The sequence below is a fragment of the Cladophialophora carrionii genome (assembly GCF_000365165.1).
Source record: "Cladophialophora carrionii CBS 160.54 unplaced genomic scaffold supercont1.6, whole genome shotgun sequence".
In the NCBI taxonomy this organism is placed as follows: Eukaryota; Fungi; Ascomycota; class Eurotiomycetes; order Chaetothyriales; family Herpotrichiellaceae; genus Cladophialophora; species Cladophialophora carrionii.
In genome coordinates, this window is record NW_008481831.1 from 1,355,966 (window position 1) to 1,370,323 (window position 14,358).

General features: G+C 53.7%; 4 protein-coding genes across 4 annotated transcripts; 1 reads left to right on the plus strand and 3 right to left on the minus strand.

Annotated features, from left to right (window-relative positions):
* Positions 1–14: 14 nt before the first annotated feature.
* G647_07454 (uncharacterized protein) lies at positions 15–1,688 on the minus strand (the record flags this gene model as incomplete). The annotated part of the gene is made up of 1 exon (XM_008731769.1): positions 15–1,688. The coding sequence occupies one exon, from the start codon at positions 1,686–1,688 to the stop codon at positions 15–17; it is 1,674 nt and encodes a 557-aa protein (XP_008729991.1).
* A 1,298-nt stretch (positions 1,689–2,986) lies between these two features.
* G647_07455 (uncharacterized protein) lies at positions 2,987–4,520 on the plus strand (the record flags this gene model as incomplete). Its single annotated transcript, XM_008731770.1, has 2 exons — positions 2,987–3,266; positions 3,313–4,520. The coding sequence occupies 2 exons, from the start codon at positions 2,987–2,989 to the stop codon at positions 4,518–4,520; spliced, it is 1,488 nt and encodes a 495-aa protein (XP_008729992.1).
* Positions 4,521–7,673: 3,153 nt separating this feature from the next.
* G647_07456 (3-hydroxyisobutyrate dehydrogenase) lies at positions 7,674–8,956 on the minus strand (the record flags this gene model as incomplete). Its single annotated transcript, XM_008731771.1, has 3 exons — positions 7,674–8,399; positions 8,614–8,771; positions 8,824–8,956. The coding sequence occupies 3 exons, from the start codon at positions 8,954–8,956 to the stop codon at positions 7,674–7,676; spliced, it is 1,017 nt and encodes a 338-aa protein (XP_008729993.1).
* A 524-nt stretch (positions 8,957–9,480) lies between these two features.
* G647_07457 (uncharacterized protein) lies at positions 9,481–13,990 on the minus strand (the record flags this gene model as incomplete). Its single annotated transcript, XM_008731772.1, has 3 exons — positions 9,481–12,470; positions 12,522–12,961; positions 13,404–13,990. The coding sequence occupies 3 exons, from the start codon at positions 13,988–13,990 to the stop codon at positions 9,481–9,483; spliced, it is 4,017 nt and encodes a 1,338-aa protein (XP_008729994.1).
* Between the last annotated feature and the right edge of the window lie 368 nt (positions 13,991–14,358).

Here is a 14,358-nt window from a genome sequence, read left to right on the forward strand (position 1 = left end):
TTTCAAATCGCTTGCTAAGGAGGCGATGGCGTCTCGATGGAGGATTGTTTATGCTGATGGTCTTCGAGAGGAGTGGCAGTGGCATTCACCGCAAATACGTCATCCCAATATTCCTGGGTACGCCGACAGATGCCTGTTTTGCCCTTCCAAGTACGAAATTGATGCTCATTCTCGCAAGCTGTGGCCATGATTTCCTCCCAGAAGCGTCGCTCGATGTCGAATCCGAACAAGTCGATAGCGCGAGCCGGGTCCATCCAACACCGGACGTTTGTACCGTTCGTGTCTCGAGTGGGCTGTCCCACGACTTGATCCGCAAAACTTGTCACTTTGTGGTCGAAAATTGTTGCCGGATCGAATTTCGGGAAGTTTGCGTGGATGAAAAAGGGCTTGACATCGCTTTCTTGAATATCGAAGTGATTCTCTTTGCCGGAGTCGCCGTCCTTGTTGCGCTCGTGAGGAGGACCGTAGGCTTTGGTGAATGCATAATCAACGACTGGGTCATGCTGAGCCATAGCAGTACCAAGATAATGACCGTTGGTGTCATGGCGGCCCAGAGCCATGACTCGCTCATGGACAGCGTAATAGGGCTCTTTCAAGGCAGCGGCCGCCCAAGCAAAAGTCTCCTTGTCGCCTTCGCCCGGAGCGCCCTGGGAGAGCAAAGGGTAGTAGTACGACGGTCCGTAATAATTGTAGTACGCGGCAAGCATAAGTGACATGCGGTGCTTGGACTTGGAGTACATGACTTCACCTGATTCAACGGAAGCTCGTTCATTCAGAAGCGGTACAGAGGCGATTTTGGCAATTTCGAAATAGTATGGGGACTCGGACGGGTACCAGAAATCGGGCCAGACGATTAGACCGTGGCTCTTGAACGGCTCTTCGTCGAACAAGGGCAGAGGATCATGAACAGGAAACGCATCGGAATCGAGGAGGAGGACTTCTTCGAAGGAAGAGAAGAGGACAGCCATGATCTTGAATTGGAACCGGTCGATAGCTACGCCCGTATTCGCGGCATGGAAGATGTCGGAGAAGAGGAGGCATGTGGCATTGAGGGAAGGCAGCACCATACCGCAGATTTCGTCGTCCCAGTCAGATTCGTCGGTAACGAACACTTCGACGGGTAGATCGGACCCGGTTCTTCGCAGCATCCGCACCGAAATGACCAGGACGGGCAGCTGGTTGAACCCGCCAGTCAAGGCGATACCTCGCGTGCCAGGGTTGTATGGCACTGGAGTTACGTCTTTCATATCACTGACAAAGTTGGAGTGCGCCTCACGCATGCGTTTGATGTCTGCGGTGTCCATATACAGTACGTCCGGTCTCGGTCGGTGTTGCGTGGGATCAAAGCCAATGTCCAACTTTTGAGGAACGACGGGCTCGGGAGCATTCTTGCAGTTTGGGTCATTGTTCAGAATGATCTGGTATAAACTTCGCCAGAATTTAGCCTGGCTCTTGAGTAGAGGATGGGTGACCTTGAGCGACGGTTCGGTCTTGGGGACCGGTGAAGGCGCGGGCTGCGGCTCAGCGACGGGCTCTGGGTGCGGTATCGAGGGAGGTTCGGGTTGAGCAGGGCGGTAGTGGATGCGAGTTTGGATGAAGAGCAAGATGAGAAAGAAGGCAAGAAGGGACGTGATCAGGCTCGACTTTCTACGCCAGGGCCCGCCCATCCTCCTCGGGTGCAGAATCATCGTGGTCTCTGGTCAAGGCGGGTCCATGTTGCGCAAGGCCAGAGTCGAAGGGGACTGCCGCGGGTCGTCTCGGACAAAGAATGGCGGGATCGCACAAAGAAATCCTGGAGCTGAGGCGTAAGTACAAGATACACGTTAGAGACTTGAGCCAGAAGTGAGAGATTACAGTGAGTGCTGCAGTTGCGGCAGCCGCGTCACTGGTGGAAAAGACGGCAGGAAAGTCGGGGATTTTCCAAGTTCCAACCCTTTAATTAGCAGTGCTTAGGATACCCACGTATAGGAGCCAGTGGAGCGGGCGAGAGTAGTCAGACAGGTCAAAGCCGGATGGTAGGCAGGCACATGCATTAAAGAGTGGAGGACAATGCCTACACAGTACAGACCTCTGCAGGGCTGTCTGTGAGACAGGGAGTACGGACTTCCTGCTGATATACAGAAGTAGTAGTACGTACTGTACTCCGTACTCGTACCTCGTACGCCGTCGACATGTGATGAACACCTGCCAGAAACCGGCCGAGTCAATGCAAAGCTTGTCCTTATATAATTGGAACCCCACGCGTTGACTGAGACGCCAGAGTCGGCCATAGCGCCGTGCTACGGGGACAAGGGAGCCCTTTTGACTGGTCCGTTGAGCAGAGTTCTCACCCCAGCGGCGGAAATGTTGCAGAATGTGTCATCATCCTAACCCGAGGCGTGATAGGGCGCAGGACCAGCCTAGAGCAGGCTTATCGAGCCCAGAGAGATGGCCCTCAATCCGCTCTAGGCGCCTTCGGGGCTGAACTCCGAAAGCCTAGGCATCGGGCTCTAGGGTCGCCACCTCCCATCTGAACCCGAGCCAGCGTGTTTCAGGCGGCCTCGATGGAAAGAAGAGGTCGACGCGGCAGCAGAGACACGCGGTACCTACTCCGTCCACGTAATATGTATATCGGCTTTAGTCTCGACCATCAACCCTCCAGCCCGATCTTCCTGCGTTGTTTCCCAAGTCGGCAATCTGACTCCGCCGCACCCGTTGTCAGGCATAGCCACTCGTAAACCCCTAATCCACGGTCCCAGTAAGCAGCAAAAGTCCCCGACAATATCTGTAACGCGTCGAGGATCCTGGTTGGCCGAGCTTGATTGAGACTTCTTCAACTCCATTCCGAATTGGTGTAACCATACTCTGTGCTCCATACTCGACTCGACCAGACACGACACGACTCGTTCTGCCTTCGCTTCAGACCTCAGGGATCGAGCAGGTCTACTGACTATGATTCCTTTGTCGACCCAAACATCGTTGAGTTGAGCCACACCCCTTGCGCACGATGCAAGCTCCCGTCTTGACCGTGTCAATCACAACCCCGCAATCATGGGCGCAGCAAAATGCCATCAAGCGTCGTCGCGTCATGCGCTCGCCCCGGCGCGGCATCATCAATCTCAAGCACCTGGATCCCAAGGCCAGAAAAGCGAAAGAAGAAATGCTGGCAAAGGCTGTCGAGGGCCAGTTGCAGATCAAGAAGTCTCCGACTAATGGACTTCTTCTGGATCCTTTTCAAACGTTTCCAATTCCGATGGCCGGCTGCGTGAGCCAGATGGCCCAGTTCTGTGAGTCTCGACCCGACATCTGTCGTTATCCTCTCTGATTGTCTAGATGTCCAAGTTTGGGCTCCTCAGCACGGCACGGCGTTCGCATTCGAGGGGCACACCAACCCGTATTTGAGTCTTCTCTGGCCCCATGCCCTGAAGTCCGCCATCTATTTTGAGGGACTCGTGGCTCTATGTCGAGCAACCTACCTGGCTGCGTCGGGCCAATCGGCCCGGGGCGACAGACATTTCGTGTGGCACAAAGGGAATGTCATGACCAAACTGCGTGCTCGGCTGGAGGATCCCCAGCTGTGCTCCGACGACACGACCATCCTGGTGGTGGCGACCTTGGGCACGATTGACTATATCCTCGGTGACCACAGCGCCGCTTGCGCTCATGTCTCCGGCATGAGACAGATAGTGAAGATCCGGGGAGGGTTCAAAACCACCTCACCCTGGGAAAGATTACTCAAAACGAACGTCGACGCCTATGAGGCGCTGTGGTCGTTCCTGTTCGCAGCAGACTCCAGTTCCGACAAGTCACCCCGATATGATGGCCAGATCCTCCAGAACGCCGAATTTCCGATTTACATGGCTCATCCGTTCAAGCCTGAAGTCTGCGAGATGTTGGCTAAACTTCCGCAAGGGTTTTGTGATATTGGTTTGACAGGCGTGCTTTCTCTGCAAATGATACGGCTTCTCTCCGACTTCTCTGGGATCAAGGCAAAGATGGCGGATTCTCCACGGACAGGGGGCTTTGACACGATTTCCAGACGGAAGATCCAGACGACCCTCGAAGATCTACATCGACTGGCCACGCTGCAGACCACTCCGACAGAAAGATTTCTCTCTCATGGCCTGGTAGCTTATTGTTACCTGCTCAGGATCATATACTTCCAGGACCATCTGACCGGTTTCTACGAGACGGCCCTAAAAGCTCTTGCCGACATCGCCCTCAACCAAACACCCAGCCACAAATCCCCAGACCGGAAATGCTTCCTCTGGAGCAACATGATGATAGGCACCGTCTTGCAACACGGGCAGGTTCGTCCTCCTGGATGGACCGCCGTGCTGCGCCAGTTCTTCGACAAATACGGAGAAGCGCGGCAATGGAAAAAACTCGAGGCCGACTTGAAATTGTTCTTCCTGGGGGATGACATCCACCAGTTTGCCAAGGAGGCATATGATGAAGCTGTGAGGAGGAGAGAAAGAGGAGAGTCCGAAGAACGCGATTCCCGCGTGGCAACCATGGCTATTCGAAATGTCGTTCTGTGAACATCCATCCGCACCTAGCCCGGTTAACTCTGGGTTCAAAGCCGATCAAGTGCCTTGCAGCTCATCCAAGGGCTACCAACAGCAGGCAACTTCCGGCCAGCAACGGTCGAAAAGCTTCTGCCACCGCCCGCCTCATATATATCGTGGTGCACAGTACTGCGGTGGGCTCAGAAAATCTGACACGCCTCCACAACATGACTCTCGACCACGATACTGGGCAACGCTCGGGAGAGTCAAATGAGCGGGCAGCGAGGCGTGAGGTCAGCAAAGACCGGCAACGAATGCTCAATGGCTTCATGGACAGCAGAATGAAATGTCATGACACGGAAGCAACCGGCCTGGAGCATGACCAGCACCAGGCCGTCGGATCATGACATATCCCGACGAAATCGAACGCCCAGCTTCGGTTTGCCCGAAAGGGAATCCTGCACGGTAGACAGAGGGCCAACTCTGAGTAAGAGCACACTGAGCCTGTGAACAGAGATCGAAGCCCCTTCAGTAGGGTACACAGGCATCTCACGGGACTTAACAACCACACGAAGCTACAGTCAATTATAGAGCAAGGAACGCGTTGGAAATAACAGAAGCCAGCAAATGCGCTTTTGAAAATTCATCATTGAACTGACCGTAACGGACCAACGTGCTCAGCGAACACGTACCCACAACAGGGGTGGGTGCTTGTCTTGCGCACTGGCTGCTGCTCTGTAGAATAAATATTGTAGATTCCATCCGCGCTCACTGAGCTCACTCTGCTCGTCTCCCACCCACCTCTTACAGTTCAAACTCCCATACGTATGAAAGTTCCTCCTCTTCCTCCCCCAACAGACAGACAGAATCACATGGAATTCTTCCAAGTGGTCTTCCTCGTAAGGATACGCGAATGCCATGGTTTCTCCACCATCACGTCGTCGTGAGCGTCCCCTCGGACAAGCAGAGAAGCGGACAAGCGCTTTTCTGCGCGTCGAAAATCTCGCCTTCTCAAAAGCCGACCCCACAACCATATTGTCTCAGTTCTTGAATCAAAATCCATCGCTCGTGAGCGTCGACTCAGACACGAGGTATTTCTTCGCGTCAAGATCTCAACTTCTGTAACGCCAATGACCGTGTTGTCTCAGTTCTTAGATGGAAATAACTGCTCGTGAGAGTTGACTCGGACAGGAGGTATTTCTTTCGCATCGAAATCTCGACTTGCTAAAAGTCAACCTAGCAACCATGTCATCTCAGTTCTTGAATCCAAATGCAGCGCTCGTGAGCGTCGACTGTAACAAGAGGTATTTCTTCACGTCGAAATCTCGACTTACCCAAAGCCAACCATGTCGTTTCACATCTGGAATCAATGTCCACCGCTCGTGTGCGTCGATTCAGACGAAGGACAAGAGCCGTTTTCTCGTACCGAATGGTAAGAACGAGCTAACCACGATGTCTGTCTCCTCGAACCCAAACGATCGCTCGTGAATGCTCAGAGTTGCAGAGTTGAGTATAATCTGATGGGAGATCTTGGAGACACACCACTTCCCCAAAGGAACGTGCCAAGGTTGTTCACAAGGCTACCTTGTGCCCTTTCACAGGCTAGTAACTTGTGCATGTGCAAGTGGTTCGCTGAGACAATCGCAACGGGAGGACCGCTAACCATGTTTGAATGGTTTTTCTCGTTCGTAGAAAGGAGCAACAGGTGGTGGTGAACAAGGCCTGCAGCGATGAGTTAGCAATTGTTGCTTGGGGCGTGACCAACGTGGAAATGGCTGGGGGCTTACCTCTGCTTGAGCAGTGTGCGAATTTTCCCGCGTAGTGTGTGTCAATTCTCGGATTGCGTCCAAGAGAACTGTCCAAGAGAACTGTCCAAGAGAACTGTCCAAGAGAACTGTCCAGAAGGGATCCAGAAGGGATCCAGAAGGGATCCACAAGATATCCAGAAGGTGTTCAACCGAAGAACCTGTCAATGCTGAATCGAAGCTGTTATTCAAATGCCGCATCGAACGTTAAACATGTGTGAAAAGAGAACATGTCGAACGAGAACATGTCGAAAAGACACAGTGCTTCAAACGATGCGTCGAACGATGCGCATTGCGAACAGAACCGTCTCGACCAGAACTGTCTCGACTGAAGGCATGTTCAAGAAAAGGCATGCTCCACACGACACGAGAGGAAGACTGACGTGTCTTGTCGTTGAAAAGACGTAGGAGAGACAGTCATGTCTGAACGATGAATGTCAAGAAGAGATGTTCAAAGGAGAACAATGTCAAAACGAAGACATGACCAAAGCAAGCCAAGACCGTCGCTTGAAGCTTGGGTGGTCTGATTTATATATATATATCAGAACGAATGAGATCTGGATGATCAAGCTGATGGGAGGAGAGAAAAAAGGTCAGAAACAGAGAGGGGAGAGGGAGATACTTGTACTATCTGCGGCTGCTCCGCTGGCTTCAGCACGTGTCCGCATGATTCCGTATGACATCGTCGGCAGAGTCATAGGTAGACAGCGCAGTCACACAAGAGCGTGTTGTGACATCGTTCGCGATGTCAGACTGCTCCGGGAATCATGCGGAAGGATATGACATCGTCAACACACCCCCGCAGACTCATCTGGACAGGTAACGACGACACCTCCTTAACCAAACTCGCGGCTTCGCGCTGCAAACGTGACTGGTTGCATGCGCGGGGCTCCGCCACGGTGGGCGACGGGTGAATGGACCAACATCATCAGGAACGCCTGACGACAAGCCGTGACGATGAGGGCTGTGATTGGGATACCTGAATTACCGAGAATGAGTCAAGATGGGGAGAGACAGGAAGTGTGTGCATTGGGTGATGGGGTGGATTCATTCCTGTCTCAGGGGTGCAGCCTCAACGTTAAGAAGAGACAAGGGTCGATCTGTTTGATAGATTGGTTGCTCGCAGGACATATTGAATATCCAGGTTCTCACATACTCGCGGGGTTGTTGTGAAGGAGTAGATCCCTAGTTGCAGTCTGCCCAGTCTGAGATCCATGGATCGCTCTGTGTCGGGATGGATAGGTTAGATGGCGACACTGTGGTTCAACGCCTGCTATGCCGCAACACGGACGACGACGGCAGCTTCTGACGAATCGTACCCGGTAGGCACAAGGGAAAATGAGAGTACCGAGGAGCCAAACTGTAGATACCTACCTAGGTCTTACACTTTGCCGCCCAGCCAGCGGTAGACAACCGAGAAATCTTTACCCTTATGTTCCTTCTCAGTCGAGTCGTACACTTCTTTCGCCTTCTCGGCAAGAACGAGCTTTGCCCCAGCCTCTTGTGCGGCCGTCATGGCAAGCCTCAAATCTTTGTTCATCAAGCTTACTCCAAAGCCTCCTTCGTACCCTCTGGTTGCGGGACTGCTTTCGAGAACGCCGGGGACAGGGTTGTTGATCTCGCTCGGCCAGCTTTTGCCCGTCGCCGAGTTGAGAAGATCTGCCAGAGCTTTCCCCTCGATACCCCATCTCATGCCCAAGTTCATGGCCTCCGCGCAAGCAATGTTGTTGATCGCTAACGCGTAGTTATTGGCCAGTTTGCCGCTCAGCCCGGTGCCCTGCGGACCCATATGCCAGACTTTCTTGCCCATCAACAACAGGATCTCTTGGATCTTAGGCATATCTTCCTTTTCGCCGCCCACCATGAATGTCAGGGTTCCGGCACGAGCGCCAACTACCCCGCCAGACATGGGCGCGTCAACAAAGCCAGCACCTGCTTTCTCTTTGACCAATTTGGCAACTTCTCGAGAAGTTGTGGGGTCGATGGTTGAGCAGTCGATGAAGAGCCTCGACGACTCTGAAGGAGGTTTAGGCAGCGGAGAAGCCAGGATCTCCTCGAAAACACCCTTGACGTGACGTGGCTCGGGGAGGGCCGAGATGATATGGTCCTGTCATATGCCAGTCAGTCCGAGGGTGCAGCAAATATTGACGATCGAGGATGAGTTGAACTGGTAATTTCAGAGGATTGGCTGTAAATAAAGAGAAATCATGGCAAGGACTTCTGACTATAAGTCCCCAACTTAGATTCATAGATAGAACAATTTGGCTCATCATGGAAGGCGATTAACGCAGAGACACTACACCCTGGCAAATTGTACTCACAGATTTCTCGGCCACTTCTCTTGGACTCTTAGCTACCACCACGCGTGAGGGTGTGGCTTCTTGGGTGAACTGCTCGAGTGACGCTTTGTTGAGGTCGAAAATCGTCAGCATGTCGCCCTCGGGGATCTTTGCTCGGAGGTTTTTCGCCATGGGATAGCCTTGAGAGTCGTCAGTAGGGTCTTTTGCTGAGAGGTGGGCGAAAGCACTTACCCATGGCTCCTAGCCCGATGAATCCCCACGACGCATCTCTTGCAGCGGTCTGCGAAAAGTGCCGGACGGACACTCTAAAGGATTGGGAACAAGCAGCCTGCCGCAGGACAGACGACATCGAAGGCACTATCATCGCTGCTGAGCTCGCCTGGTTCGGACACAGTGCATGGTGAGCAGCACGGCAGCAGGACGAAGGTTCAAGTAAAGATCAGAGAGATGCGGAGTGTCTCCCGAGGCTCGATGCTTTGAGAGAGCTCGTACGGAGTACGGAGTAACTCGTAGCTGCTCGGGGAAAAGCTGGAGCTCCGGAATGTGCGCAGTGGAGACCGCGAAACACCGTCGCCAACCGAGCTGCCGCGGTGCCATTTTGCTACCATCTCGTTGGCGTCTGGGCCGAAAAACTCAGTGCTCAAGCGAGTTGTCCACCACATTTACGAAGTTCTGGTGGTACATTAACGGTCGTTGGAAGTCCTAGTTATCAACGGGTTGAAGAAGCGTCAGTGGACATGAAGTATACGACAGCCTCTGTGAAGGTAAATTTGATCAATTATCGAGTCACCAAACCCGGCTGAAGAAAAGTATCAACTGCACCCCGACTCAACACGCTGCACCAAAAACATCAAGCTCGAAAAGAGATAGGACTGCAAGAAAGAATGCTCAACGACGCCTCGACTTTCCCTTGCCCCTTCCACTGTCTGACCCATTGCTCGACGCCGGTGAAAGCGCAGGGAAGTCTGTATCCATGACAAGCCTGCTCTGTTCCTCCGCGAGACTCAGCTGCAGAGCAAACTCCAAATCATCCACCTCTTGCGCTGAAGCGTGCGCCTTGCTGCTTCCGGCTTTTGCACTCTTTGAAGGTGTTCCATGACGCGAGCTTTTCGCGTATCGGATGGGGATATTGAATTCATCTGCTGCAGGAGATGATGACACCGGTTCGCTGTCTAGCAAGCTCAGTCGGATGGCCTCCTCAAGGTCGGCGTCAGTATCAGTGCGGCCTGGCGGCAGACTAGGTGAGGCGACCGAGCTGCTGCCGTAGTCCTCCTTCCTCTTCTTTTCTTCATTGGAGAACGCCTCCTCGCTGAGCATGGTGGCATATGCAAGCATCTCCTCCTCGCTCGCCCCTTCCCCCAGCAGATTGGTGCCAAACCTCCCGGTCAAACGGTCTCTTTCCCTTTCCCTCGCGACCTTGTCCCGCTCTACTTCTAGTCTCTCATTGCTAATGTAATCATTGATCAACCCGCGACCAGTCGCACTGACCTTCAGACCGGCTGGCGTCGAATTGCTGCCGCGTTCGGATCGGCGATGGAGTTGACCTCTCTTTCGACTCTTGTAAGCATCGGCCGCAGTGGAACTGTACGACCAGTATCGGACATAGGATCCTAAAGAAACCATTCCACGCAAAGCTGTCGGGTCGGGATCTAGGACAATCGCACCGGCCGCGTAAAAGTTGTTCCCAACTCCATGCGTGGACGCTTCAGCCTGAGCAATGCGTCTTCTCGCTCGATCGGAAAATCGAGAATTCAAAGTCCGAATGGGTTCGTTACTGGACGCCAATGGATCCCATGCTTGAACAAGGCCTTCATTGCCACCATGTACGACGTACAACGAAGTAAGCGCGAGAGATGAAATCTGAGGGGATTTAGTGTAGATGATCCTCACGGGCTGGATAGTGTTGACAACGTCAGCGCTGGGCGAGAGGCCTGCACGCATATCCCAAAGCATGACAACCCCTGACGTCGTACCGATACCGAACAGCCGAGCGCGCCGACCGGGCATCTCAGAGGTTGAGCTGAGTGCGGAAGCAGCGCCCATAGGAGATGAGAGGGGAGATGATGCATTTGATCCGCCGGACATGCCGAGCAGGGGATCTTCGCTGACATTCAGAACGGCAAACTCCGAGTCGTCAGACGCCAAAGACGAGATGTGAACATTTCGGTGCTCTGCGAACAAGAAACTAGAGATGAACCAAGTTTCACGAAACTTCGAGTCCGCAGAGTCGTCTTGACTGGAAGTGCGCGACCTAGGAACGCTTCCTAGCGCAGGCGAGGCATACGGAGAATGCTGCACAGGACTTCCACCGAAGATGGACGAGCGTTTCATGGTCGACTCAATGGTGGGCCAGCTGTCCAAGTCGAAATCAGCTGGGATTTTTGTCTTGGATCGAGTAAAGCGTCGGATCGCGGCCACTCTGTCTCCATATAGACCACAGTCGATGACAAAGACGGATTCTCCGGCATTGCGATGGTCGTCACCAGCAAAGTCGACAATGAGTCTCCGCTGCATGTCCCACCCATCACAGAGGTTCTGGAAATGTCTCGGTTTGTGGTGTAAGAATTGTTCCACCTCCTTTGTCTCAGCAATGATTTGATCGACGCTCAACCCAGACATGTCGCTTGAGCTTCGGGGGCTATAGCTGCCGTCGACTTTCGCAGTACCAAATGGATCCGGCTTGGCCTTCCGCCGCGTAGCCTCAACAAGGGACCATTGCACACTTCTTCCGGTTTGCCACGCAAGCCGCTCGAGATCATCGGTGGAGGCCTTGCCGGTGAAGTGAGGTCTCGTCGGAGCATCCGTCAGATAGAACACCTCCCCGAGCGCGTTCAACACGGCAGCCCATATACGATGATTAGCCAGTCGTCGAACGGACATCTTCTCGTCGACGCAGATCGCAATGATAGGTACACCGGGGCAGAGCACCCATTTCGCCGTCGGCTCGCCCTTTTCGTAACGACGGTCAAGTACAGGGCTAACGCCGAGAGCATATGCACCAAGAACTCCATTTGAGAATCCCGCAAGAAATCCAAAGAGACCATCCGTAGCCTTCAGGACTGATTCGGACTTTGCGATCCAAACAGAGCAGATAGCGGAGTTCATCATGGACGCCTCGGGGATGCCACGTGCATGATCGGCGGTTGATGAGATGGAAACAAAACGGCCGCGCTGCTCGCTGGTGGAGGTGTAGAAAAGCCGACCACCGGGCAAGGCTTCTCCGTACACTTTCCCATATGGCTGACTGATGTCCATGACATTGGGCATGCCAACCACATTGCCAGGACTCAAGCCATAAGGTAATTCACCCGGAAACTGATCGGCGAAGTGTCTGAAAGCATCAAAGTCGGTGGTGCCCCAGGTGCCGGGTTTGCCGTTTGCCGGATCGCTCACTGTCACTCCTCCCTGTTCAACAGCCCCATGCATGAACATGGGTTGTTTCTTGTTCAATCCTACACCAAAGGTAGCGTGCAGGTGGCTCACCGGGTAGTAAAGACCAGACGCGTAGGTTGTTACGGCGGCGGCGGCGGCACTGCTCGCATGACGAGCAGCACCAGAGCGCGAGATGGCCTCAATTGCCGGCCGACCACGACCGAGCGATCGCAACAACCGGGTCCGAAGGATGTATTCGCTTCTCCATGAGGAAAGCGCCGACAAGCGGGTGAAGGATCGTCGCTGCGTCTTCTCGATATCGGACACGGAATCTCTTGCAGTCTTGCCTGATGCAAGCTCAAGGGCTTCCGCACCTGGAAAATATCTCGCAAAGGCTATGCGCCACGCAGGAGGGGTAGTCACCAATTTGTGAAATCGTTGGGAGACCAGGCTCATCGAAGACAGAGTTTCCGGAGGCAAATGAGACAATATGTGGGTGAGCACCTCTATAACACATTAGCAGTCTGCCGGGTCGTTGTTTTCATTCATCGTCGCACCATTTGGAAAGTCCTCAATTGACACGGTGGAAGTTTTGTCTTTCGCAGAAGGGACAATTTGGAAGATCATCTCATCGGATGGTCTTCGGTACTTTGTGAATGCTCGCTCATATTCGTCAATACGGCTGCCGGGAGAACCTTCTTGGGAGGAACTGTGTTGTCTGCTCAGCCGTCCGGCGTGCGACGACCGTCCACGTTGAGTACCGCCCGAGCTAACAGAGATGCCGTCCGACGTGTCGTCGAGGGTTGGCGCTGGCTCTCTAGGGCTACTTCTGGGAAGCGTGCCGCCAGAGGCCTGCTGTCCAATGTGTGAAAGGCCATGCTGTGTGGGAGGCGAAGGGGTTTGCTGGGTTGGGTCTACTGAAGTCGCGTTTTGGGGAACTTCAGGAGGCGCAGATTGCATAAAAAGGTCGGAGAGATAGCTAGGTGTAACGTCGGGACTGAGCCAAGGTCTGGGTCAGTCTGCAGAGTCGGCGAGCGTGTGGGCTTGAGAATCTGTCTCTATTTACAGTGATCAAGGGATCAAAGCGTCGAAAACGGGAGAGGCAGAGAGAGTGACTTTATTGTCACTCATGATTCAATCTCGGAACAGTTCGGGGCTAGCCTCTTTTGGGTCGACTACGTTCCGCCGGTTCTTTTCCTCCTTTCACCAGTATTGTACATGCTGTTACCCAATGCTTCTGGCTCACACAATTCCTCCGTCCTAGAACATGAGGCCTCTCCAATAGTAGAAATTTGCACCCTGTTGCGCTGGACATTTTGCACCGCCACCCCAAGGACTGACGCCAGACTCCAACGCTAATCGACGATGGCCATCCCATAGCAAGTGCAACAGATCCCGCATTCGCCCGTCGACATTTCCATAGCAATGTGAATGCTCACGCTGACGGCTTCACCCCGTTCTCCAACAAGATCTTTTCACTGCTCGGGAAGCGCTCGTTCATGAAGTGAGTGTAGAAGCGAAAGTAATCCTTCAAAGCACTTTCGTCTCCATCTGAGTCTTCCCTACCACCGAACGAAGCTTTCTTCACACCCTTGGAGAAGGCCAGAACGGGGTAGGCTTCGACATCCTTTTCTTCTTGCAGGAGGATTTGTTCGAGGACTTTGGCCTTGTGCGCAATACTGTTGAAGTGCCACATCTTGCCGCGGTAACGCATAGTGAGACTAAAGTCTTTGAGGCTGAATGTTTGGCCCGGAGTCTGGGCCGGGGTGGGTGTCTCTGGCTTGGAAACAGGTTGAGCCTTGACGACCACACTCGGGTTGACCGGTGTAAAGCCCGACGCCCGCGGAGGTTGGAAGCGGCTGTCTGGTGTCGCATGCGGTTGCGCTTCTCGCTTGCCAACCTCGATTGCGCCGCCGCTGCCTTCGCTCGTCTCTGACTTGCGACGCTTGTTTCCAGGGAGCGACTCGTGGCCGAGACTGGCACGGGTGCGCTTTCTGTCATCGCCGCCATGAGTCCCATTGTCCATGTGGGTATCTTCGTGATTACTGCCGGCGTCGGAACCTGCTCAGACCGACACCCCGTTGTCAGTGTCGTCCGCCTCTCGAGATGTTGCTGGTGAGGCAGGTATGGAGCAGGCGAGACTTACCCTCTGAGAACACTGTAGCGTCGTCAACCTGGCCATCAAATCCATTGTCCGCGGCCCCATGTACACTTGAACTCGGATTCGGTTTGTGCAGCAGGCAGCCAGGGCAATGAACAGCGCCGTGGACTCGCTTGTGGAGACGATCAATAATGTACCAGCGTTGCTGCTTCATAATGTCGCCGACATAATTGACGATGGTCAAGCGGTGTTCGCTGGCCTCCCATTGGTAGTTCTGACAGATCCGTTAGCCT